This window comes from Mixophyes fleayi, chromosome 5, assembly GCF_038048845.1.
Source record: "Mixophyes fleayi isolate aMixFle1 chromosome 5, aMixFle1.hap1, whole genome shotgun sequence".
NCBI classification, from domain to species: Eukaryota; Metazoa; Chordata; class Amphibia; order Anura; family Limnodynastidae; genus Mixophyes; species Mixophyes fleayi.
Genome location: NC_134406.1, coordinates 40,416,947 through 40,444,788, shown reverse-complemented (window position 1 = coordinate 40,444,788; position 27,842 = coordinate 40,416,947). Strand labels below are relative to the sequence as shown.

At 38.6% G+C, this 27,842-nt stretch overlaps 1 protein-coding gene across 1 annotated transcript in view; it reads right to left on the bottom strand.

Moving 5' to 3' along the window:
* Nucleotides 1-27,614, bottom strand: part of PITRM1 (pitrilysin metallopeptidase 1) — a 43,756-nt gene extending 16,142 nt beyond the window's left edge. Inside the window, exons 1-16 of the mRNA XM_075212072.1 lie at nucleotides 27,491-27,614; nucleotides 22,507-22,609; nucleotides 21,211-21,317; nucleotides 19,891-20,042; nucleotides 16,682-16,796; nucleotides 16,482-16,578; nucleotides 15,783-15,943; nucleotides 15,037-15,163; nucleotides 14,085-14,173; nucleotides 10,356-10,484; nucleotides 9,482-9,595; nucleotides 8,659-8,755; nucleotides 8,290-8,424; nucleotides 7,164-7,302; nucleotides 2,790-2,906; nucleotides 1,831-1,960 (exon numbers count right to left, since the gene is read on the bottom strand). Of these exons, the coding sequence (XP_075068173.1) occupies nucleotides 1,831-1,960; nucleotides 2,790-2,906; nucleotides 7,164-7,302; nucleotides 8,290-8,424; nucleotides 8,659-8,755; nucleotides 9,482-9,595; nucleotides 10,356-10,484; nucleotides 14,085-14,173; nucleotides 15,037-15,163; nucleotides 15,783-15,943; nucleotides 16,482-16,578; nucleotides 16,682-16,796; nucleotides 19,891-20,042; nucleotides 21,211-21,317; nucleotides 22,507-22,609; nucleotides 27,491-27,528 (1,850 nt within the window). The 5' untranslated portion in view covers nucleotides 27,529-27,614. The remainder of the gene's footprint in view (nucleotides 1-1,830; nucleotides 1,961-2,789; nucleotides 2,907-7,163; nucleotides 7,303-8,289; nucleotides 8,425-8,658; nucleotides 8,756-9,481; nucleotides 9,596-10,355; nucleotides 10,485-14,084; nucleotides 14,174-15,036; nucleotides 15,164-15,782; nucleotides 15,944-16,481; nucleotides 16,579-16,681; nucleotides 16,797-19,890; nucleotides 20,043-21,210; nucleotides 21,318-22,506; nucleotides 22,610-27,490) is intronic.
* Between the last annotated feature and the right edge of the window lie 228 nt (nucleotides 27,615-27,842).

The following is a 27,842-nucleotide window of genomic DNA, read 5'->3' as shown; positions in this document are numbered from 1 at the left end:
TGGAGGTTTGGGGTTTCTGCGCACCTTGTTTGCATGGTTCACCCAACACACTTGCAGATGCTCTCGTGCTCCCAAGAAACGTCTCTGCAACCCAGAAGTGTGCCTGGGTATGTGCAGAGCTGGAAGATTAAGGTCCTACAGAGCAACTCAAGCAAAAGTCTTGCTAAACATAGCCCTCTTGCAAGACAACCAATACTACAGAACGGAGAGCCAGCTTGTGCTTAATGCACGGTCTACTTTTTGCCCAGAGTGTGTGTGCTAGGTCGTGCATCACCCTATATACATAATATCAACCAGGGAGAGGAAATAAGTACCTCATAAGTGTGAATCAGCTGTACAGCTAATCAGCCTCTATTTGACCCAGATTTATGGTGGAAGAAATAGACAGAATCAATAGGTTATATAGGAATCGATACGATCGATCGATTATAATTGACTTCATCTCATTAAACGAGGAAAATCAAAAGCCGTAATAAAGTGTACTAATAATGTATTCAAGAACTATTTAGGAAATATAGGTTCAATTTCAAATGCAGTAAAGAATTTAATAGGCAAAAATAAATACAAAGGGGAAATAATTATAGCAGATCTATATTAATTATATTTATAGCAGAGGCATTTCTTAGCATTAAAGCTTTAAAAGAAAAAAGGGGCATTGCGATAGAACACATGGCTAAAGAGGAAAAAGCCGTGGCTGATCAACAGAGATCAACCAGAATTGGGTCATTTCAGGGTGACGAGTGAGCCAACCTTTAACCTTTGCTGTTCTGTCCCCTTGAAGATCACTTGAAAAATCGGCCAAAGAGCAAGCCCATAGGTGGAAAACAGGCTTTTGAGAAAGACATCGATATCCTCTTGTCAGAAGTGTTCTTGAAATATGCAATATCTGGGAGAGGAATTGTAGTTCTATTGCTCTGGAGCTCTAGATAGTCATGACAGGGGTTGGTACATGGGTGGAGTGTTTCCCTAATCTTGAATTTCTCTTTGAGGAGGGGTGTACCATTATCTCATCCATAACAGTCCCCGATGATATAATAGGAAGGGAAGAAGGGTACTTGAACTAGGGCTTTGGCCCATGTGTGTTCCTGGATGGGTGCAGTTAATGCACCCTTGCTACTCCCTAGAAAAGCACTAGGGAATCCTACATTAGGAGCGGAAAAATAGGGAGGGAGTTTCCAATATTTCCCGCCCCACTCCAAAAGGAAACAGAGGCTCAGGTTGTGCTACATGATCTACAGCTGTTCACTGTGACGTAAAGTATTAAGCAGTTTGCTTAAAGAATCCAGATACAAGTGTAATTTTTATATAACTAGAAGAGTCAATTTATAGACATGAGGAACATCTGCAATGAATGAATATATAGAAAGATGGTCATATGAAAAGAGAACACCGACCAGAGGAAGGCTGGGTACACACTTAAGTGTTTTCAGCCGATTATCAGGCCAATCAGATGATAAACGACCCGATATCACAGCAGTGTGTACCCTGCAAAGATAAACTTTTATCGTTCCAGAGCCCATTGTATCATTGAACAAAATTTTTAGTTCAGTTTAAAAATTTCCTTCAACGATGTTGTTCCAATTCTGCAGTGTGTATGTATAGAGTTTACAGAGTCATGATCTTTTCAGCTGATTGTTATGACAGATGAAGAGCACAGATCTGAAGGTAAATTTTGTAAAACGTGTATAGTGTGTACACAGGAATCAGCATGCTCATCAGGACTTTTTGTTTTCATCAGTGGGTGGTAAATCGTTACAGATAACACATTGGAAGAAAATTTCTGTAGAGTGTACACCCAGCTTAAGACATCATATATAATAAGCCCCTTACTTGGTAACAACATTGCAGAAAAGAGGCACATAGGGCTTCAGCTCCTCAGGAAGTGTATTTAGGCTGGAGACTGCTCGGAAATACACCATGCCATTTGTCGGCTGTGCACAGTACTGTACAGGAACCTTACCTAGAGGCATATAAACCATGTTTAATACATTAAAACAGTTTACAAAGAAATAAACAAAATGGAACCATCAATTCAAAAGGAGAACCTCTTTAATAATAGATTAAAAGTAAAGGCTATCCTGGTTAGGAATTATAGCATGTAGTAGCAACTACATTGTGTGACTGAAGTGTTGCCAAGAGTTGGAGAACTGTTAATAGAACATTTATACTATAAAATGTATATATCTTACACAGCCAAACTGTGGTTTATACATAGTGTTATCCAAGGCATCCTGGAGCAGGAAAGATGTGCCAGATAGCTCTGAATTAAAGCTGCCCACTCCAACGAGTGATAACGCTTGCCCGGTGTGTTGATTGTGCCTCTTATCTCAAAGAAGTGTGCTCCATCTGCGCATGTGAGGTATATAGTTCAATTCTGATATGCATTATATACTTTTGCTTTATATTATGATCACTACTATTACCTTTCCATTGAATGCATTTAACTATTTGAATTGCTGTACATGATTTTTACTATGTGCATAAATTCTTTAAATCTTGACATGTAATACCTGTAAATCATGTTAAAAATGTATTCTCAACTCGAAATGTAATATATTGATTTGAGATACTTTTTTTTATAATTCACAAAAAAGTAACCATCCATCAATTTAAAGAAAACATACAATTACTTCTACTTGTCACTTAAGAAAAAAAATCATGTAGCTGAAGTGTTAACAGTACAGATACTTATCATTGAAAACATCAGGAAAACACATGGAAGTGACAATGTCCAGATGAGCCAAGGTACACATAATTATAGAGAATTTATTTCTGTATATATTAATAACCTGCATATGCCAATTCCAGGTCTGTATATGGGATGGATGGCTCAATGTCAGACACCTTGAGTGCAGGAAGACACGAAGCATCCTGTGGTTTACTCTGTAGCTTTAGTAATTCTAAACCTGTAGTTGGATCAGAACACAATTATATTTATGCCAAACTCAATAAAGAAAACAAAAACAAAAACATAGAACAAAGATGAAACATTATAAGACATTTAAAAAACAGGTAAAATTCAGATTACAAATATTGTAAAATGGGACAGCTTATTATTTCTATCACTCCCCTACTATTTGTTCTATGATCCCCTTAGTGTTTTTATGGTGCGCATTTCAAGCGATCCCATAGTCTCAGATGACACATTGCTTTTCAGTCTACTTAGCTCCCGCCAAGACTGTAGAGAGAAGTGATTTATGTAGCATTTGAGAGGACTAGTAAATATAATGACCCTTATTAGACCAACAGGAAGCCAGACCAGTCACCTCCTGCTGCCAGTAGTAAGGATACTGGATTCTGGTTGCTGCAACGCTACAAATACTTAAGCGGCATGAACTATTTCCATACTTTCAGCCTTCATTCACATTAAACTAACATGTAGTTCTTTATATAGATCAATGACCCTAATCTATATGCTGCATTTCATGCACTGCCTGTGCATAAATAATCTGAAACAAGTGCTCAATACCACTACTACATGAAGCCCAAGTTAATATGAAACAAACGTCAGCCTTTGAGTTCATGTAATAGTAGCTGCTCAAACTGGTATAAACGTTGCAATCACCAATACAATCATTCAAGGGTCAGATCAAATGAGTAGATTTTAGTTTGGTTGGCGAATGCCCACGAATGGCTACAAATCATCAGTAATTAGATATTTGGATCTGTGCTATCATTTGAAAAGATCGGATTGGTTTGGGTCCACACAACTGGTCATATCCTAATTTTCCTTAAAAAAAATATGAGAAGCAGAATTTTTACACTTGCATTCAATCTGTTTCTCAGAGTTCACAGGGGGGCCATTGGAGACCTTGTTTTATAAAGAGTCAGCCAGGAGGGCGGACACTTAAATTTCTACACTAAGGTTTGAATCTCTTGCCCCTTTATACCCTTCTGTCATCAGGAAGCCAATTATTTTACAAACCAAGCCCCGCAGAATAGAACATAGCCGAGGAAAAGCAATGTACTCTTAGTGCAAGAACATCATAACATAAAAGCAGAACTAGAGCCTAAAAGGTTGCCTACCAATGGATTCAAAGAAAATATACCATCTTCTCTTTCTTCCAAATGGGGGACACTTGTGATGTTCCAAGTTTTCACTAAAAGTGGGCACACGTAGAACTGGAGTGAAGCACCTTCTGTCCAAAACTGGTATCCTTGGACGCAAACACAATAAACTTGGTAAACTTAGTAAATGTGTGGACAGAAGAGCAGGTGCTGCCTGACCCAGCTGCTCAGCTGGAACTGTACAGTGCCATCCAGGACACACTCACCGATCTGGTAGAATGCTTCCTCACATTTTCTGGAACAGGTTGCCCTGCTCAAAAGTAAGCCTGTCAAAAAACCAAAGTAATCCACCAAGATAAAAAGAGGAGCTAAAGATCTGCCATTTTGTGCACATTATGAGTCCTATAAACACAAGTGCTCAAAGTCCTGACAATGTCTTCCGGAGACCTACCACGGTCCAAAATCAAAATATCACCATGAGATATGAAGACTTACATGACAGCGTTCCCAGCTCAGAAACTCGACTAGCTGTAGAGAGAACAAAAAGTTGGTCTTCCAAGTAAAGAACTTTAACTCCATTCAATCAAAGTGTCCAAAAATAGGAAGCTGTAAAGCTGTCAGCACGAGATTTTTTATCCCAAACAGGTATAGGGGAGAGGTATGGAGGATGCACATGAACCACTCTCTGTAAGAAAGTCTGCACTTCAGGAGTCAGTTTATCTCTGAAAGAAAACTGAAAAGGGCCAAAAACGAAAATCTTCAGAGAGCCAAGTCTCAAACCGCCATCCGGAGCCTCCTGCAACAACTGCAATAAGCAGGTCAACTGAAAGAAAGATGTAGGAAAACCCATCTTTTCACACAAGGAGATACAAGTCCTCAAAACCACATAGTAATTCTCAATTTAAACTGTTTTCTGGCATTAAGCACTGTTTTAGGCGATACACAGTCATTCAAGCCCTTATCTTTAAAGATCATTGCTTTCCACAGCCAAGGTATTAAAACCAGCCACATGAAACCTTAGAGACAAAAAGATCCCTGACATACCGGATCTAGTCTTAGAGACAGATGCCAAGACATGCCTGCTGCAATGTAGAAAATATCTGTTGTATAAGCTCATTGGCCAATCCGGAGCAACCAGGATTACCCAAACACACTTTCCTTTTACCTTCATCAGAAGCCACAGGAACATTTCTACCAGTGAAATAGTCACTTGAAAGTTTCAAGGAACCAACACGGCGTCCACCATCATCATTTTTGGAAGTCATGTTCCGGAGAAGCGTTCCACATTGTGGTTCAGCTGAGTTGCCAACATCCAGCAGACCTATCGTTTCACAATTTGTTGGAAGACTTACAGGTGATGGGCCTGCTCACTGAGAAAGGTTTATTCCCAGTTTTCCAACACAGGAATGAACACTGCTGAGATAGCTGGAACACTGTGTTATGCTCAATGCATTCTTTTCTGGGTTTCCATCATGGCGAGAGCTCTTGGTGCCTCCCTGATGGTTGAGATATGCCACTGCTGTGGCATTGTCTGTCTGAATCTTTATGGCCCGTCCTCCCGAGGGATAATGTCCTCTGAAAAGAGAGTTGAACATCGCTCTTCGTTGCAACATATTTATTAGAAGCTTGGACTCCTACTAAGGGCAAAGATACTGAAAGCGGCCCTGAGGAGAGACAGCCCTCCAGCGCTGAATGCCGGCATCCATTGCCATCATGTTCAACTACAAAATGGTCAAGGCTTGAACCATGTTTAGGAAGTTGACTCTCAGACACCAGGGGAGCGACTGAAGCACTTTTGGACACAGTCCGATGAACCAGCTGGTCAGATGATGGTGTGACTGATCTGGAACTCCCCTTGAGTGTAACTGTGCAAACTACACCTTCTTGAAGTTAAAGACCATCTTCCCTAAAGACCTTGATGCAAAAACATCCATCTGCAATCTTTCAGATACTTTGCTAGTCCTAGTAAAGAATATTGTCCTCCAGTAAGAACACCTGCTGTTTTCGGGTAACGAACAAAAAAAAAAAAAAAACATATGGAGCTTCTGTGCCTGTGAACATTGCAGAAAACAACCTTTACCCCCCCTGTGGTCTGGCCAGTTTTATCCAGGTTTGCTCCAAATAAGACATTACCTGATAATGCCTGGGAAGCAGACTGGATATCTGCCATTAAGCCAGAGAGTTTTGACATTTTCAGCCCTACGAGTCCAGCATCCAGAGCATCGTCCACCAGAAGCCTCACAGACATGCTCCACAAAGGTCAGCAATTCAAAAATTTGTCTGCCACACTGCAATTCCTCCCTACTACTTTCCAATCTATTACTTCTCGGTCATAGGTGTATAGAAGGAAAGAGCTGGAGACAGTCAAACAGCTGTCCGTTTCGGGGGGCCTTCTCTCAGAGTGAGAGCCCACTAAAAATGAAGAGCTGGCAGTGAGGGGATTGGCTCCAGGATCCAATACAGAACATTGCCACCATTCCTAAAGAGCCCAGACTGAATAGTGGGTGGGTTACCAGCCTCCAATGTGCAGTCTGTGCACCCGGGGTCATCCCTCATAGGGAGGGGATAGGAAGGTGAGCAGCCACAGGCGGTATTAAAACAGTACCTCCTCACTCCGCTTCAGACCTTTCAGGTTGTGCAGATGCCACAGAACCACTTAAATGTTTAAAAAAATAAAGCAAAAACGAATTAAAAATTGTAGAATTTTTTTTCACACCCCTATTGGGGGTAAAGGGGGAAGAGTTTCAAGTCTTAGTGTAGAAATTTGGAGTGTCTGCACTTCTGGCTGGAGACCTTGGACTATAGAGGCGCAATGTCCCCCAAATGGCTGAAAACAAAAACATATCAGATGCCTTTATCTGTAGTGTTCTCTAACTTGTCAAAGTCACCAGCACATAAAACACAACATTCATTGCTGGAATAACAAGCAATGCATTAGCCATACATGAATTTCCATAAAGAAATGTGTAAATACTATAGAATTATTTTTTTTTTTTTTAAACAAACTAAATAAATAAATGATCTGGTTGGTGCAATAATGCACTCTATCAAGGAATCACTAAATGAAGTAGCTCCTTAAAGACACAGTCTTCGTACTACTCATATACAGAATCTGTGAGTTATTGTATATTAGAGATTTAATTTAGCCTGGTAACCTTTATCATATATTTGTTTTCGCTCTTCTTCAGACAAAGCTTTGACCTTTTGCCTCAGTTTTTCATTTTCCAGTCGCGCCTGCCTCTCATAATGTTCTTCATCGGGACTCATAGACAATGTCATCCTGTGCAGATTATCCTGTAAAACATGATGCTAATGAGAAGACCAAAAAATATACTCAGATAATGAGGTGAAAGGACTTTAAATGCTCACTAGTGCTCCATCATCAGTAAAAACAAAATGCAGATGATTCATGAGACAGAATACATATTTATATTAGTTTATACATTCTAGTCAAATCAAGCTACTTAAGGTCTTAAAAAGGTTCTCATCATGCATTTGGGCCTAGCCCAGGCCTCCTCAGGGGAAGAGCGTTACTTCCCGACGCAAGCAGCCTTTTTAATGTGTGTTCATGAGGTAAAATTACCTCACGAAAATGAGTTTGAGCCCTACCAAATTTCAGCCCTTTTTGAATTTTTTTCCCCACACACACTAAGAATTTAGTAGATCAGTGTATAACTCCGCCCAGCAGGTGACGCTGCAACTTGTTTTTTTTTTTTTTCACACACACACACACACACAGAGACGCCACTAAGCATTTATATATTAGATATATAGCTAGTGATATATTATTTTAAAAGTATCAATATAATGCACTTTGATTAAAGTGACAAAAACGTTTAACAATTAAAAACAAGCTTATCTTAATACAAAAGATAATACGAAAACAGAACATAATCTGTATAAAAATATGTAATTGACCACCAAATAAAATTACTATTGGAAACTGCAGAATGTATGTTTGACGAAAGTTATTTTTCTTACGTGAAATACATAGACACAAGGAAAAGTAAGAATGCTCCGGATATTGGATTTGTTTAAGGCACAAGAAGCCAACATAGTCTAGCCAACCAATCCTGTCATTAGCTACACTGCACCAAGACCAAGTGAGTGAAGCCATTATCAATGCAGGATTACCTTTATAAAAGATGTGTGTTCATACTGAAACATCGATTTACTTAAATTAAATGCAGAAGGAAAAAAATCAGTGTGTTTTAGTTTCTTTTTCAACTAAAGGTACATACACACACACACACACACACACACACACACACACACAATTACCTGAAAATACTGCTTGACTTTTTGCTGAAGGAAAATCGGGTTGTCTTTAAGACACTGTCTAAATTTACTTATTTTGTCTCCAATTTTCAACATATCAGCGGGGTCTCCGTCATGATTCCAACATGATGCAATGTACTTGAAGAAAAGGAGAATAAACATACAGAATGATAAATAAAGTAGGAACATTTAATATAGTAAAAATACAGTACTTTTTAAGTAAACAATGACTAAATATTTGCAGCGAATCAATTTCCCACAATAGGTTCCCATAACTCTTAGAATAGGGAAATTTGTGCAACAAGTATTTCAGCTTGTGCATAAGTATGATAAGGTAGACGCTAGACAAGATAAAAACATATACAAACTTACCGAAGCTAGAGAGAGACCAAAGGCGGACGACTGGTGTTTCATCTGGATTTCCAGCTTGTGAAGAAGAGCTTCAATTCTTTCTGGCTCAAATCCCTTCCTACAATAAAGACAACATTTCACAGCGCAAATCAGTCACAGTCAAGGAACAGAATGGTCCAAACAACAGCTCATAGGCCAGCATCTCCTCATCCCAATAAACATATCCATAGCCTATTCTGCATATTATAATAAGGCAAAAGGAAAATAAAAGCTCTACACCAGGCCTGTCCAACCTGCGGCCCTCCAGGTGTTGTGACACTACAAGCCCCAGCATGCTTTTCCAGTAGACAACCTGTTGATAGCTGGAAGGGCATGCTGGGACTTGTAGTTTCACAACATCTGGAGGGCCGCAGGTTGGACAGGCCTGCTCTACACTATATTTTTAAGGCATAAAAACGTGCAATACTATTAATTGAACAGGAAATAGACACGTAATATTTAATGTATGCAAGAATGGATCTGTCATCAACACAAAAGTACACTAGTGTTAAGACTTTAAATAAAGTTTAGCAGACAATTTATATATACAGAAAGGAACTACTGTATTTATTTATTTTCCTTTCCCTAAACCTACAATTGTAAGGGGTCATCTTTTTACACTGTAATTAAGACTAGTACAAAGGTAATGGTGTAAACAGTTAAGATGTAGGTTTACACTGGCCGCATTCTCACGAATAATGGTTCAGTCACACTATACCTGCCTATAATGTTTATGTGAATGGCCAGTTGGAACAGTATAGACAACTATGATTAATTAACAAAATTAGTGAAGTATCATACTTACTGAATGACCTCATCAATAGTTTTAGTTATTATTTCTTTCACCGTGTGAACATCATCTTTTGCTATTCCCTGTAATCCAATGCTGAAGTATGTATCTCTGGTATTGTTATTAAACCTGAATTTGATTGCAAAGAGAAACAAAGTCATCACTAAGCCAGAAAGGTTTACAATTACATGTATTTAAATCACTCATAAGACAAAACGCTTTTGAATTAGCTAAACTAATTTGTACACAGCTACTGCAGTGACAAGTTTGAAAGCAGCCACACATGTTATGCTGCATACCAATTGTCATTTAAAAGCATGTTTATTGTAACGGTAGCAGAAGCGCATAACAAACACAATGTAGGCTCTCCAATGCATTTCTGCATTTAAATGCAACATATATATTGTTTAAAAAAAAAAAACGCAATGCAAAAAGCGCCGTTTTAAATGAAAAACACTAGAAACAATAATTTCTGGCGTCACACATGTGAACATGTGTTTTACAGATGTTAAAAACACATTTTAAAAAATACAGTAGAAGCTAAACAAGGCTAGAATTAAGAAAAAGGAGACACTTAACAGTAGCTGAATACTTTATTGTATAATAATTTAACAGTATGCTTGAGTCTATTTTCATATACAGTCCTAACTTTCGTGCACATAGGGTTTTTTTTGGGCATTTTCTTCCCGGTTTACTTTTCCCCATACAAACTTTAATAACTTATACCAGCCAACCACAGCTCAAATGAACAGTGTGCATTTTGCATACAATGTATCGGGGAAATATTTCTAATCACTCTATAGACTACTGAACAGAAGAGAAAAAGCGTGAAAGACAGAAGTAAAATAGAAGACAGAGAGCATACAGATTAACAAAGGTTTGGACTTACCCAACATCAGGAGAGAAATCTGTCCCAAGTTTTGATTCTATTAAGGCTTTGTAGAAAGGAGAATTTGGTCCATCAACCAGCAAAGATGACAAAAGGCTTAATGTAAATGATTCAAAGGAGTCTGTGATTCTAGAGTAAAAAATAATTTAATGACTTTCCAAAGCAAGGTCTTTCTTCAATTAGAAATAAAAAAAATTAAACCAGCAATTTGATATTGATGTAGCCTTCACAGCTGTACAATACATACAAAAACTCCCACTGCATGAATGCGAGCTGATCTAAACAAGGTGTATACAAACTGTGGCTCTTGACCTCAACCAGGACCCCAGAATCTGTTTTTGTGATCCCCAAATGTCAGAAATGCAATAGATTCTACTGGTAACGGTCTATTTTAGGGTCTTAGAACAATGGCAATGAAAAATCCCTTGTGATGCATCAACTCTCATTTAGTTCAGAACATGAAAGTAATAGTTTAGAATGCCACAGAAAAACACAATTCCCATCTGTAGTTACTAGAGATGAGCGGGCTCGGATTCCGCTAATCCGAGCCCACCCGAACAGTGCGGATCCGAACGGGATCCGAGCACTGTTCGGATATTTCCGACGGGCAAAAAAATTGAAAACGAGGCTCAGTCGTCCAAGTCTCGCGTCGAATCTCGCGAGGGGTGGGAGGGAGGGTCCAGAACAATTCCATCTTGTACCTCTTTTTTTGGCATTATGTGCTCAAGCTACCTTGGTGCAACCTTTTGGCCTAAAAACAATATTGTGAGGTGTTCAGAATAGACTGGAAATTAGTGGAAATGATTGTTATTGAATGTTATTGAGGTTAATAGCGTAGGAGTGAAAAAAAAACCACAAAACTGGTTTTTAGCACTTTTTATGTTTTTTTCAAAACAAATCCGAACCCAAAACCTCAAGCAAATCCGAATCCAAAACACAAAACACGAGACACCAAGTGGCCGGTGCACATCCCTAGTATTTACCCCTTGCTTAGTCAAAGAATCCAAGTTTTTGATTGCACTAGTAATTCCAGCTGCCTAACTGGAGATCATAAAGTAATGACTATTGGGGTTTCCAATGGGGTTTTAATGCCATAAAATGAGCCAAAACCATTAAGACAGTCAACAATTCCTGACCGTGGTATCAAATGTTAATTAAAAGAGAGAGGAAAAATACAGAGCTCACGTGAAACAGGGGAAAATGCAGTTCAAATTATAATTAAAAAGTATTAGGCACACATGGAGGAGGTACTAATATATAAAAAGTATTAGGTGGAAAAAAAAAAAAAAGGAGGGGTGAGGGGCTTGGGAGTGGTGGTATAAAAAGCCAAGTAAAAAGGGGGCCTGTGTGAATTTAGTGAGGAGAAAAAAAAAAAAAAATGAATAAATATTATCTGGAGGCATCTATATAGATTAATGTATATTTTTCACTGCACTTGATACTTCTCCAGAGACTTAACCATCAGTTAGTTACATGGCTGTGAAGTAAGGCTGTAGAGCTCACTTTGATGAAAGGGTCATCCAGATAGAGGATCACTAATCTCCATGTTCTGCAGCAAGACATCATGACTTTAGTGAAGACTCTTGGGGTCGTAGACAACCCGAAAGGTAGGGCCCTGAAATGTAAGTCACGAGACTACACAGCAAACCTAAGGAGATGTTGGTTTCCCTCTCAGATTGGTACATGCAGGTAGATGTCCTTGATGTCTATGGACAGCATGACACTTCTCCGTACTGCTGATTACAGACCTCAGCAACTCCATTTTTAACTTATTCACCTGTAGATAGATGTTCATGGTCTTCACATTTAGGAATGGTCTGAATGACCCGTCAAGATTCTGGACTAATAAAAAACATTGAGGGAAAAACCCCTTCCTCTTTCCTTTTCTGGCAACTGACCAATAATTCTGGAAGACAGGAGAGATTGAATGGCCTCTCCGAGAGTCAATCTTTTTGTCTGGTCTCCTTTGGGGGAGACCCCTTGAGATCTATGACGTATCCCCTTGAGACTATGCCCCCAACACAGGCATCCAAAGACAAATTGCACAACCTGTCCTGGTACAGGAGCAGGTGGGCGTCCAAGTCTACCATGCTGTATGATTACCAGCAAGATTGGAAGCTGGGCACTTGGTTGTCTGGGATTGCTTCTTTCTCCGCTTGATTCCATAGGGTCCTGAAGGTTGGGCCCTGGAGGTGGTATGACTTCCAGACTTTCCTGGGGGACAAAAGGACCGAAAGGAAGGACCTTAGGTGTTAGAGCGTTAGCTGAAAGGAACACCCAACGGTAATCTCAGACAATCTTTTCTAACTCCAAATAAGACCTTCCCTGAAAAGGGTAAGAAGTCCAAAGTCTTTTTGGACCAGGGTCAGCCCACCAAGTTCTCAACCAGAGTCCACAGGACGAGAATCTGGCCCCAAGTAGGCTGGAATAAGTAGCAGCTTCGTTTAGATATTTTAGTGCAATATCAGATGTGTTCCGAGAAAAGCATTTCAGACCCAAGACTGCTGGCCTCAGGCCCTCTGCTAGCTGATCAATAGCCTTGCTGACCCAAGCTGAGGCCAAGGTGAGTCTGAGCATGGCCCTTGCAGCTGATAAAATGGGTTTCAGGGTCACTTCCATTATTCTATCTGTGCTGTTCTTAAGGGTAGCTGCCCCTAGAACAGAGATAGTGGGAGGTTTGAAAAGGCGCGCCACAGTGCAGAAGCACCTACAAGAGGGCAGAGAAACTAAAGCCTGCGCGATACAAGAAACCTGCAATCTGGGTGTCTCCAGGCTTCACATAAAAGATGTCCAAATGGGAAGAAGATGGGAAAGTGATCGACGTTAGAGAAATAATGGTAAAGTGATTAAGTTGAAATCAATAATACAAGATAAAGAGGCTTCATTAAAATATAGCATAGTATTGCACCTAATACTTTTAATATACTCATACCCTTTATTTTCACCTAGTAATTTTCATTATTAGATGTTATTTCCCCATTTTAGCATCCTTTCTTTGTGCACTCTATAAATTGATGTACTTCCTGAGATATGGTGTTCTCTTTGCATCATCTGCAGAAATGCAATCTGTCCCTTCAATGCCAATAGTAAAGTCACAAATAAAGATATTAAAGACGATGGGTACAAATCCTTGGGGTTCTCCAACTCATTTATTGGCCTTCAATGTGGGACAGCCAAAGACCATACTAAAACCCAAACTACATCTACAGATCTACCTTGACATATGCCTTAGTTACTACTAGGACAAACATAAAAAAATATAAAACAATAAGAATTCTTTGATGTGACCATGCCCCCCCTTCACCTAGAAAATATACGCTTGTCAAATTGTATACTTCTTTATTTCAGCAGTGACACATTTTTCCTCCACTATGAACGTCAGGCTCACTGGCCTGTAGTTGCCAGCTTCCGCTTCAGTCCACTTTTGTGAATCTGAACTTTTTTCCCCCCCCAGTCCTCTGGGACTATGCCTGTTAATAATGGCTGGTTGGATAATTTATATTTTACACCAGAATCAGCCAACCTGAAATCAAACACCTTTTTATGCCTTATCTGTCTTTAATCTAAACCACATTGATAGAAGAGCACTGGAACACGCTTACTTCTCATACTGTGCCAAATATTGCAAGTACTAACCTCACACCAAAAATATTTTCAGTTTGTCTGAAAAAATATCTAAACCTCATTCTGCTCACCTGTCTCACCGTTCAGAGTAATTGGGATACTTACTCTGACAATAGGAAGCTAAGGCTGACCATTGTCTGTTTAGCTGGATCAGATGCAAATGTATCCACGCCACAAGTTATGTGATATTCTCTCTGCAATGCACAGACATCTTAGTTATGATCTAAAAATGCAACAATGTGGTATATAAAACATACCAATGAAGAAAAACAGTTCTACAGTTAGTCAAGAGGACATATTTCCTACTTCTATTTGCTTAATTCAAACTAAACATGGGAACTGGCTTTATAATAGTCATAAGTAAACTGTTACCATATTTATCAGAATAGAAACCACTGGTTCCCATACTACAATCCATGAAAGCCTTGCATTTAAACTAAAAACAGGAGCTCCTCCGGAATTAGAAAATGCATATTGTGGTGAAGCATGACAATGAATTTTACGGATACAAATTACTTTTAAAAAAACAAGCAAACAAAAACATAAAACCAAAATAAAGAGAATACCCTCCACAACAATCTTAGTTCTGTATCAAAAGATGTAAAGTGCAAAGCGCATAATACAAAGAATAATGCAAGTATATGAGCACTATCTTCAGTTTCAGTGTCTGCAGATGTAATCAAAGTTGTCATTGATATCTATGGGAGAAAATAAATGGCACTGTAGTGCCACCAGAGAGGGACAGTGATTGAAGCACCAGTGCATACATGAGAAGGGAGATGAAGACATAGTTGTAATAAGTCACAGTTTTGCACACTTTAGCAAGTTACAAAAGCAGCTTACACTGAATGCTCTAAATAGATACTGGAGGAAATTATCTTACATTAAAAAGACCATGAACATTTGACACATACAAAGAGAAACCAGAGCTCACTGATATAAGTATACAAGTGATACCCAGGATTGACACACAAGTAAAAGGTTCCAGTAACAAAACAAAAAAAAGCAAAATAAAAGTGACAGCATATAAATATATTCACACATTTAACACACCTACCGGTGTATCCCAGCGCTGCTGTGCAGGAACCGCAGTCTGTGGATCTGTGCACTCAAATTTGCTCAAGGCATCTTCATGTATTTGTTTTAAATGTAGCTCCAATGGGAGATTACCATAGGTAAAGAACCTGAAAGTGTGATCCATTAATATCTGCTTCACAGGTTACATTATTAGTCTTTTATTACATGTTTCATTCGTGCTATGAAATAGGCCAGAATCCCCTTTAATATACAATGACGACTGCACTGTTCATATTAAAACCAATGATTTACAAAGAAAAATCCCAAGCAGGTTTCAGAAGAAATATATTTTTTATCATCTCTTAATAAAACTGGAGGCACTCAATCCAACTTCAGTAACTTCTTGTCTAGCTGCCCATTTACCAACCTACATTGTGCCAATCCTAAATCTAACTACTCCAACTGCCTCATTCATACCATCACTGATCATTCATTTTGTATTGTCCTCTCAGTTGTTATCTTTTTTTCTCCCAGCAGAATAAACAAGCAAAGAAATAAAAACAGTTTATTATTCACATCGCACAGTGCTTACCAGTCATAATAAACATACGAATGGGAGGAAGGACAGGAGACATAAATAAGGCTGTCAAAATAGCTGCCGTTTAATTTGGCAGAGGGATGAAATAATCTCAGTGTGTGTTAGGGATAGGGGACTGCTGCAGCCATGAAGGTGCTGGATTGATAATCATGGAGTACATTGAGAAGCTAAAGGCTTCTGTACTATACCTGGCATTACTTGGGTGATAGTGAGTGGCATGGAAGTGCTTCAGCTGCTGCCAGGTGAGGTCTGGAATGTTTAATGGTTCTCCTCCAGAAACAACAGAATATGTGTGATCAGGAAGAAGCTTATTCTGCAGTTGTTCTGCAAATACTCTCTCAGTATCCGTCTAAAGGGGAGCAAACAAAAGAAAAACCAACTGGTATAAATGGTAACAAGCTATATAAGCCCATAAAAGTCACAGTGAGCTAAACAGATGGCACCATACAATACAAGAGGCGATGTCCCACTAGCCAAACAAACAGTCCACTATGCAATAGTATGCAATGATTTATATTCCTTAGAGGCTAAACATCAGACACCCAAACATTAAACAGATGATTGATTAAATACAGCAATAAAGAACATGTCCATACATTTAAACTAACCAGTTTCAGTAGTTTAGTGGCAATTACAAAATAAACTATAAAACTGTATCATCTACTCAGGCAGTGACACCTATCTGTTTGACTTGTCTCACCACATGAAGGAACTCACAGTTCATACTGCTTATTTATTATTCTCATCTGCTAAACTCATTTATCATTTATGCAGTCACAATATTACGACGTGCTAACAGTACATGCATAAACGTATTTCTGCTAGTACAGACAGCATTCACCAAACCACCATTACTAAAACTGACACACAAAGCAAGAACAACTTACAAATGCCCCCTTCATTTCATTAAATACAATCCCTTTAAATATTAATGGTGAAGTAGAATCAGTGGGGTTTTCATGTTCTAATCTCCATCCTTCTTGCCTAGAAAAATTAAAAAGGGAATTAAATAACCAATGATCATAGAAATAATCTTTGCTGAATAACTTATGTATTTGATCTGTGACTATTTGTAAATTAAGGTTACCAAAAATCCAGTTCTCTCAGGCATGGGAAAAACACAGCATCTAAATACACAGATAGGAGATTCTGGAAGTCCTTTGCATTCTGAGTTGAGAACGGGTACATAGTGTAATCACTCGCTGCAAAATGATAAAACAAAAAGACATGGAATAAAGAGTAGGCTCTGCAAGATTAAAGCCTGGAGGCACATCTACATTCATGTGTGTAAATAGCGCCATAAGGACTAATTGATATCAACATGGCGAATGTTCTGATAACAGCGAGGGGCGTATTCAAATGTTAGCGTTAACGCTAACAAACGAGCGCTCAAAAAATCTTACCGCGGCGAGCTGAAATTCCGCAAGTAAACTACCGTATTAACGGTTTTCGCACGCAATATTACCGTATAAACGGTAATATTTTTGAAGCGCTCATTTTTCAGCATTAACGCTGACAATTGAATACGCCCCTAAGTGTTCTAGTTAAACTCCAGTCGTCTTTTGCGCTTATTCATGGCTTAGAAAACGGATACAAATAGGTATACAAATCTCAAACTGAAAGTCTGTTCAGGACATTGCCAGATGCTGTAGATCTTTTTTTCCCCAAAATATACCGCTCTCCTAATATTTACAGGTATATCATCATCAATTTATATAGCGCCAACGTATATAAAGTTATATCAAATCTCCCTTTCAATTATCCTGCAAACAATACATATTAAGTTTTATCCTTAAGACCCTAAAGCAAAAGATGAGGTTAATCTGTATTAGATAACAGGCAATCGCTTATATAGAACTAAATCTTTGCAGTCACTATAATCTACAAAGCCTTTGATTGCTTCAATGTCAGCAGACCTAAAAGCCTCTATGGTTTTATAAAAATAGTGGGTAAATATTATAATGTACATATATTCATACTTTTGAAATAATGTGCTCAAAACAATGACGAGAAGAAATTTTCATGATCAGATTTATAGTCTAATTAAGTTGCATAACCAGAGCATCATGCCCAAGATATAGTATACTTAAAAGCGGTGCATAAAAGCAAGCTCAATCTGAAGGCTGGATTAGGTCCCCACACTGCCTATCTTTATGGAATACAGGTATTTAATTAGCAAAAGCATTTTTATTTTTTATTTTTAAATTGTATTTCAATTTGGAGGGACAAAAGAATCATCCCTTGTTAGGAGATACCAGATCTCATTCTCCAAACTTCCAGGAGGCCTAGAATTTCTCTGTTGATTCCATTACTTTTTCTATGTTGCAAAGTTGTACTTGGTGTATGCTATTTTACAATATATTCATATAAGCACAATGTCATTATCGCAGATCACGGAATAGAAAATTAGATTTAATAAATTCTGTCTTTGAGCTCTGATTTAGAACCTATTCCTCACTGTCTATTTCTCAGACCGATTGGATTTACTTTACTAAATATGTGGTTTTAGTAAGATCAGGGGTGACCTACGCCTGCTTTGTTATATTATCATATAAAGCAGAGCCGTGGAAGCGAGTTAGAAGTGTGACACACTGATCTAAGGGATATATATAGTAATGTGTGACTTGAGGGGAAGCGACTGGCATACCTCCTCCCCTCCGACCTCTCTATCACTGTTAACAATACCACTATCTTATCTGTTCCCCAACTCACCCACTTGGGTGTCATCTTCGAATTCTCTCTCTCCTTTGCCCCCTACATTCAAACTCTTGCCAAATCCTGCTGCTTCCAGTTACGCAACATTGCTCGCATCCAGCCCTTCCTCTCCCAGGATGCTACTAAATCTCTCATCTGGAACTGTAACCTTCCGGTTTCTGGCCTCCACTGCTCCCATCTTGCACCTCTTCGTTCTATACTCAATCCGCTGCTAGAGTTATCTCCCTTTCTCGCAGCTCCACATCTGTCTCCCCCATCTACTAAGCCTTACACTGGCTTCCCTTCTCCTACAGAATCCATTTCAAAGCTTCTTACCCTCACATACAAGACCCTAAGGCCCTTGCCAACTCCACTGCTCCCTACAACTCCAACCTGCACACTATTCACACTCCATCCCGACCGCTGCGATCTGCCAATGGCCAAAGCCTCTCCTCCCCTCCCCTCCGATAACCTCATCTCACTCACGTATCAATGACTTCTCCCGCGCTGCCCCCCTCCGTTAGAACGTTCTCCCTCGTTTTATCAGAACATCCCCCAATCTGTGCAGCTTCTAACGGCATTAAGATCTCACTTATTCTTACAAGCCCATCATTCATCCGCTCAACTACTTCACCTTATCTGCTACCTCTTCTCTCTCATGCTTTGTTCCCCTGTCCTCCTTCCCTCCCTCTCATTCCTCGCAACCTTATCCCAGTCTCATCCCTTGTTTCCTGGTATGTCTACCCTTCCTTTTCGATTGTAAGCATCTTCAGCAGGGCCCTCTTCTTCTGTATACACCACTTTTAACTTTGCTCTCCAGCTACTCTGCCCATCTCCCTCTTGGGCTTTCTGCCCTCAGACTCCACTCTCTTAGCACCACTTCAATGGCTCTTAACCTGTTAGCTGCGCCCATATTCTTCAACACAGGTTTCCAGCATGTGCTGAATATTCTTTGTTCATCCTTTTTTATTAGCGGTGCTTTGAGTTACCAGAGTTACAGTGTTACTTATTTATTGTACCGTACCGTTCTAGCCTGTACGGCGATATTTTGAGGCGCCTTATAAATAAAAAATAATACTATAAGGGGGTATTCAATTGTTAGCGTTAACGGGGAAAAACGAGCGCTCAAAAAATCTTAGCGTTAATACGGTAATTACTCGCGGAATTTCAGCTCGCAGCTGAAATCCCGCGAGTAAACTACCGTATTAACGCTTTTCTCGCGCAATATTACCGTATAAACGGTAATATTTTTTGAGCGCTCGTTTTTTCCCGTTAACGCTAACAATTGAATACCCCCCACGTGTCTAAATGTCATTAACCCTTCAGATCCATACAGGAAGCATGGTAGTGGGAAGCAGTGACAAACAACTATAGCATGGTAACTTTTTAGACCATGTTAATCCACCTAGTGACAGAAGTCTGAATAAAGGATAATTTTACGCTATTACAACAACCCATCCACCCTAAATTTATATTTTTTCCAGGCCCTGACAAATACATTTAACCTATTCTACTTGCATATTAGGAAACAGAAATTCAATATAAATTATCAGCACAAAAAAAAAAAAAAAAACCTGAACATATAAAGCAAAATGCACTTACCTGTGAATGCATTCATAAATGTAGATAACGATCTATTTAACATTTTAAAGAAAGGGTCCCGACATGGATACTTGTGGGAGCCACACAAAACTGTGTGTTCCAGTATGTGTGGAACACCTGTGCTGTCCAAAGGAGTTGTCCGGAACTGTACACTGCAGAAGAGACACAGTGTTATTTTGGGGAAAGATTCAACGTTTGTAGAACACAGCTAGTAATAATGCAATCATTTTCACAGTTTACCGCAATCGTTTTACATAGTGCATATGGATAATATATTTAAACGCTTTAGCTCATATAATCCATGGATAGAAACTGGTTTATTATAAACATTCAACAGGAAAAAGTTGAATATCCAAGATACCTTACTTGCAATGTTTGTCAGATTTGCTAGGGATATGGCTGTAGCGGTCCCACATTACATTCCTCTCTACACTTACAGTTGGGCAGCATCGACACCCTATAAACTTCTGGGAACAGGCCGAGCAGTAAATATGGAAAGAAGTACGGCGCGGGATCGTTACAACCACTGATACCGCCAGCGGTGAACAGTGCTTCAAGGTAAGTGTGCTTTGTTTTTTTATTTTAACTCCTTCACTTCCACCCAAAACGACATTTTTTCATTTTTGCGGTTTTCATTTAAAGAATTACATATGTGCGACTTTACATATATATTTATTTTTTTTTTAGCAAAAAGCTGAAAACCCCTCCTGGAGAATTCTGTCCCTAGAGTGAACGGTCTACATATACATAAACTTGAAGCGATGGCTGCGGTCACCAGCAACTTTCCACTGGCAGTTTTTGAGCAGCTGCTCAAATGGCTTAAAATTGCTAAAAAAAAATTCTCTATGGTAACAATGTATCATGATAAAACTATTGCCATTCTGCTAGCCAGAGATTCCATATTATCCCCGCAAAACCTTAAACATGTGTACAATTTCAATTCTAAAAGGGCAAAAACATATCTGATATTCTGAGCTCTGAATAGATTAATAAGGAATAGGAAATATGTGCTTATAAACTGTATGCATAAAATTATCAATAGACAGAAACCGCTTATTCTGTTTATAGCAGTCACAAGTAAATTGGAGGAAAAATCCTCTAAAATAAGATAAATTAAGTATTACTAACTGGACCACTAAGGCACCAAATTAATTAGTTCACAAATGTCTGCAAGATTAAATAGGAGACTTCTATGGTTACCATGACCTGCTATATCTAAAATATATAAATTTCACATACACTTATTGGCTAATGAGTAAAAGCCAATGGTATATTTTTACAATGTTAAAGCCACACAAAATAATTACAGTGTTGGTGTACCTGAATAAGTTATTGGAGTCTTCTCTTGCGACATGTAAATATTTTGCTCCTGTAGCTTCATGGCGAAGCTTCACTGCAGTTAAAAAAAACTCAGGAACAGGAGTGATCTGTAATGGATTAAAAATGGAACTAGGATATTAACATTACATTTATAGCAACAGACGTTCTAAACAGATATAAAAAAAAACGGTCCTCGACTTAGCAGGCTGAAGCAGTAGACGCCGCGACTGACCCACCACCATGGAGAGCACGCCAAAGTACTAGCCACTCCTAGGCCAATCCGCATTACCAGAATGACCGGAACGCATTCTCTCTTCACCATCTTCAAGACCCTCAAAAACATGGATATTGGAGGAAACAGATAAACCAGGAGGAATCACTAGGGAATGGACATGATGTCTACCAAGACTGCCCGAGGTTCTCTTGCCCTGGAGCAGAAAAACTCGACCTTGAGGTTCAACTGAGATGCCATCATATCAACATCTGGTTGACCCCACCTGTCCTCCAACTCGACCCCACCTGTCCACCAACTCACGGAAAACCTCCTGATGTAGAGACCATTCGCGGGGTTGAAGAGTCTGCCTGCTCAGAAAGTTGGCCTCCGAATTTTGCACCCTTGGGATGAAGACTGCCATGATGGGCCGAATGTCATAAATCTATGAAAGTGTATATAACTACAGTAAAATTTGGCCAAAGCAGAATTTTAGGGGCCGGGACTTTTGGTAAAGTAGAAGAAAAAAAAAAAAAAAGAAATTAAACAAAAAAAAAAACCAGTAAATACAATTAACACAAATATTCTATGTTGTTCAAAGTATAGTGTCTCCTTAAGAATGTTAATTCTGTGCTTATATAATAAACACGGTTCTAAGTGAAGTTAAATACATCATGGACCCGAGTCAATAAGGAGAGCAAGGTAAAAAAAAAAAAAAAAGAGTAAATTTGCTCCTGGAAAAACCATGTTACAATGCAAGGGGTGCAAATTAGTTCATTATTTTGCATGTAAGGAAAATACTGGCTGCTTTTTCTTGCAGCACACAAATACGTGATAGCTTTATTTTTACACTGCAACTGAAAGTTGTTCTAGGAGATGCCCTACCTCAACAATAAATCTGTCCCCACATTTTAATATTACCTTCCCCTCCAATGTAACATAGTTTTGCCAAGGTGCAAAGTTACTCCTTTTTTTGTTTTGCTCTTCTTAATGACTCAGGACAAATGAGTTTAGATACAGGCATTATCCAATATTAAAACACTCCAAACCTTAAAGCACACTTTATGATCATGTTACCGAAATACCTCTTTCACTGTAAATCCATGAATAGTTTCGCCTGGTTTATACTGTAAGGCTCTTTCACTTGCTGAACTTGTTTGCCACCGCCACGAATTCTTAAAAAGAGCACTATAAACAAAAAAGGAAAAATAATGGATTAGTTCAATGCAGCTATGTTGCATTAACAAATTACAAACTTTTTTCTGATGAGATTCTGCAGATGTAAAAGGAAAGTATTTGCCGCCAATACAGTTGATAACATATGGCTCAACTTAAACATGGCTACTCCAATGTTAGAGAATATTCCATTCTAAAGGAGCAGACTCCTAAAGTTCATCCTATATTACTTTTTTTTATGGAATCAGCTTGGTGGAGGCTCTGCAGCATAACAGTCAGCAACCAGTATAAAACACAAGGGATGCAGTTTAGTAATAGGTATAGTATATGCAAGTTTCAATTTACAATGCCAATACTTCTAGAAGAGCTGTATCACTTTGCTGAGTCAGTGAAACAAGAAGATAAATAGAAAATATAGTGTTTGAAAAAGTGTTGTGCTTGTAGTATGTGTCAGACTGAGGTATACTAGCACAGGACCCCACTAGAAAATGCTGCTCTAAAGGCTTAAAGCAGACTTAAAAATAATTTCTACAGCACACATAGTTTATGCTCAATGATCTACAGACGTTCATTATTTGGTGGATGGTTTTGATCAATAGAGGGGAATAAAAAGTCTTTACCCACTAACCGTTTGTGCATTTATAAAGAGGAGACCTACAGTATCTAGGTTGAAGTGTGCCATTCTCGAAGTGTACTCCTTTCATGCAAAGCCTTGAATTAGTAAGTTAGTAACTCTGGCTTTATTTCATTTTTTGTTTATGAAACTTATTTGTGCAACTTATTTTGCATTTCTTGTAATTAAGCCTTGAAAACATTTTTTGCATTAAATACATTTAGCATATTCCCATGATTCTTTGTGAACTTACGAAGCCAAGTGAGGCTTATACATGGGTATGTGATTTAAGTGTGTAATATTAATAAGTGGTTTTGGTGAACGCAAAGACTCCATAGTAATCCTTCGTGGTGGCAGAATAGGTGTATTCATTGGCAAGTGACCAAGGTATATTAGACATCAGTTTGTCACAAAACGCCCAGCCTGTCTCAGATACAGCTGGCTGTGACCAGAGTTACCTTGGTCACTTGTCAATGAATACACCTATTTTGCCACCACGAAGGATTACTAAGGAGTCCTTACGTTCACAAAAACCACTTATTAATATTACACACTTAAATCACATATAAATGTAGCACGAGCCTCACTTGGCTTCGTAAGTTCACAAAGAATCATGGGAATATGCTACATTAAATGTATTTAAGCTGAAAATGTTTCCAAAGCTTAATTACAAGACATACAAAATAAGTTGCACAAATACGTTTCAGAAAAAAATATAGAAAATAAAACGAAAGTCACTAACTTACTAATTTAAGACTTTGCATGAGAGGAGTACACTTTGAGAAGGATGACACTTCAACCTTGTGGATCTTCTGGTAACTATACAGACAGTATGATCTAAGATGTAATACACACTGGCTTAATAATGTGAAACTTCTGTCAACATAAAACATTCAACTACCTTTCTTTACACAGGAATCTTGTAGCATTCCTTTCACACATGTGCTTTACAAGGTTAAAACAGATGTTCAAAATAAACTGAATTGCTGCCATAATGGACCATGGAGTATAAAAGTACCAATTTAATTATAGATTAGAGTTGTTACAAATATCTTTATTTTTAAACAAAAATAAGCACTTAAATAGTGTTCAATGGAATGCTTGCCAATTGTCACTAACCCATTATTAAAATAGATTGTAATGTAATCATTTTTATTTCCCCCTTGCAAATAGTCTAATGTAAAACGAATGAAAGCATAAAATATTCTTATAGGATTATGAATAGTTTTAGAGCTCTCCGTATAGATTAATGCTATAGTTCTATGAGCCTCATTTATTAGCAAAGTAAAAAAAAAAGGATTTGCATTTTGGCAAAACCTTGTTACGTTGCAGAGAAAAGGGAGAGGGGTGGTGGTAGACAGATTAAGAGGGTGAGTATCCTAACTCAACTTTAAAATGCAGTTTAAAAAAAGAAAAGTGTCCAGTATGTGTGTGCTTCATGCAAAAGCAGACAGTATTTTGCCAGCAAGAAAATAAATGCATTTACACTCCATGTATTGCAACATGGTTTGTCCAGGAGTGTGGGTCTGGTCAGCTTCAGATTAGTGTCCCTTTAAACTGAGATTACACCAAAATATATTTCTTCTCTAACCCCCATCTCGAGCTCAGTAAAACCACAGTTCTTGTTTGTTACATATAGGAATGCAATGCAGAATTAAGTGCATGTCCTAAAGGATGACAGTACCAACCACCCTCACATACTTGTCCAATTCCCACCAATTTAAAAGGACCATTCATCCACAACATTTTTAGAAATAACAGTCCCTCCAGCTACATACTCCTTATTAACACACTATTCTCAATAACCCCTCCTCATCCCAAGTCATCATTAACCCCTCCTTCCCGAATCATCTTTAATGTGCAGCCACAGACACGGAACATCAATTAGATGGCGGCTATCTGAGCAGATTACAGAGGCGTTCTACTGCCAAACACACAGAGCCTTCTCTCTCCAGTGCAGCAAAAGAAGTCCAAACTTAATAATCCATGCAGGGCACGGCTACACGGGAACTATGACCCCAATTTTTAAGCACCACGATAACCTGGCGCTAGTCTATCTATCTATACACACACATATAGATCCTCTCTGTCTGTTTGTATTACCCAGCATCATTTGCTTACTGTATTCGTTCCAATTTGCAAAGCGCTACGGAGTATGCAGGCTCTATTTAAATAAATGACGAAGATGGACAGATGAACACACACATACCAAGGATAGGATGGAAACAATCACAGTTCTGAACTAACTGATATAAAAAAATTTAATGAGCAATACCAACACCACTGAAGTGTCAATGTAGCTCATTAACATATTTATTTTACTTATTTAAGCCATGCTAGTGCTTCCATCTTATTTTTGGTCTGTTTAAAACCTCCCTTACAGGATAACACCCAGCGATTATGTCCTGATTCTGACTGCTCTACCACACTTTCAATATTTTATATATACATATTTTGTTTTAAACTATAATGCTGACTGTTGCCCATGGACCCCTATGTAATGTACACAAAATTGAATACACACAGAGAAAACATGCCAATTAAATTTTGGGGTAAATAACAGCAATCTCACTAATATAATGGAATAGGAAATTTTTCCCAGTTTGCTAATTTTCTTTATATATTGCCATGAAAAAAAAAATATTCCACTATTTATCATACAACTATTCTATGGAAAAAAAATACAATTAATTTGTGTATACTGAAATAAAAAAACACTTTATTCCCTGTGAAACAAGTATATATTAGTGACAAATTGGCATGGTCATGAAGGGGAGAAAACCATCTGTCTGTGAAATAAAGTACTTTAAGGAGTAATTTGATTAACAAAAGCCTAACGCAGGAGATATCCTCTTAGACAGCTCCCACATTAGACTAAGTATTGCATTATACCACAGTCTTAACAGGGACTGCGATCTGGGCCACCTTATCAAGCACCCGAAAAAATCTAGCTTTTCGTAGTTCAACCTTGATTGCTAAAGCCATCTGAAGATGACTTTAGCTGTTCTGCCCTATGAGAAAAGCATCACAGGAGAGGGATCTTTGGATCCCTGTATGGCAGGCTTCATGCTCTCCCCTCCCTAAAATACAGAAAATTGCTCTGTGCAACCTAAGACTGCAGAGTTGTTAGTATAGTAATCTCATCACTGGGACCGCTTATTATTGGATGTGCTGTCCCGGAATGATTTTTTAATAAATGGCTGCGGTATACTATCCTTTAGGAATGATAATTAACAGGGACATGTGGCCATTAATAAATAGGCCCCTTCAACTCATAAAGAATTCCAAGACCAGTATGGAAGACTACATTTAAATTTATGTTGATGTCCATGCTATTGTTATAATGTACAATTCTAAAGGGGGGAATTCAATTGGGCGAGAAGTGCCGCCGGACATTGTCGGCCTATACAGTACAGATATCTCTGTTAATTTCCCCTCATTTCTCTATGGGACGCAAGGGAAAAGGAGTGGAGATTTTAGTAAAAACTTCTAAGAGAGTCTGATCCAGACACACATTGCAACACTTTTCAGCCAACAGAATTCACATATTAGCTTCAAATTACTTTTGGAATCTCATGCCAACAGTTTATAAAGCTTTACTATAGGCTAGCTATAGCTTTAATTTTCTACAATGTACAATAAATAGGTTATGCAAACTAATATTATGCACACAAACACATTAAAAACATACAATTGTCTGACCAGAATACAGGCATCCATCCAACTGACAGATGCAGGAATGACACCTGATAAGAGAAAACAAAAATGCTTTCTCATGCTGATTTAGGATTTAAGACCCCAACAAACACCAGTCATTTAGACAACCTACCACACATAAATGGAATTTACATTAATACATTTTTCCCCTACTGCATCTTCATTGTAAACATATTTAGTTTGGAAAAAAAAAGGTAAATACTATAGTTCAGAACAAATATTGTTTTCTGGAATTAAGGTAAAGTTCTACTGTCTACTGCTGTGAAAGTTCTCAAGTGGAGAGTGAATAATATGTCAATATTTAGTAACAGTGTCAAGAAAACAAATACACTCAATCATCATGAGCACACTGGGAATTTTAGCATGATATCTAAGATAGCAGATAGAGAGAAACAAGTTGTCTAGCAACTGTACAACTACAAGCTTTAGCTTGCCCTGTCATTGAATGACAGTACATGCTGGGACTTCTGGTTCCACAACAGCTGACATGTTACGTAGACCTGAGACAGAAGTGATATGAATAACACACACAGTCCATAGACAACACATTGTGATCAGCTCACCGGCTCAGCAGCAGACCCGCTGCACGCTGTCTTAACATGTCTGCCCGGTACACCCAGCCTGCCCGGCTTCACACTAAACACGAGGGAATAGCTAGATCCACAACCTCAAAAGGACCTTCTGACATCACCAGGTCATGTGACTACAGCTGTCACGTGGTACACAGAGCAGCTGCAAACCTACTTGTTCTTGTGTAACTACTGAAAGTAATGTAACATCAGGTAGAGCAGTGTTCTAGCAACAAATGAACAGTATATGGAAAAATTGTCTCCCCTGTCAGGCTTACTCACATGTTTGGTGCTTTTCAGGCATTATTTAATCCCACAGAAGAGTCTTAAAAAAAGGGCACATTGA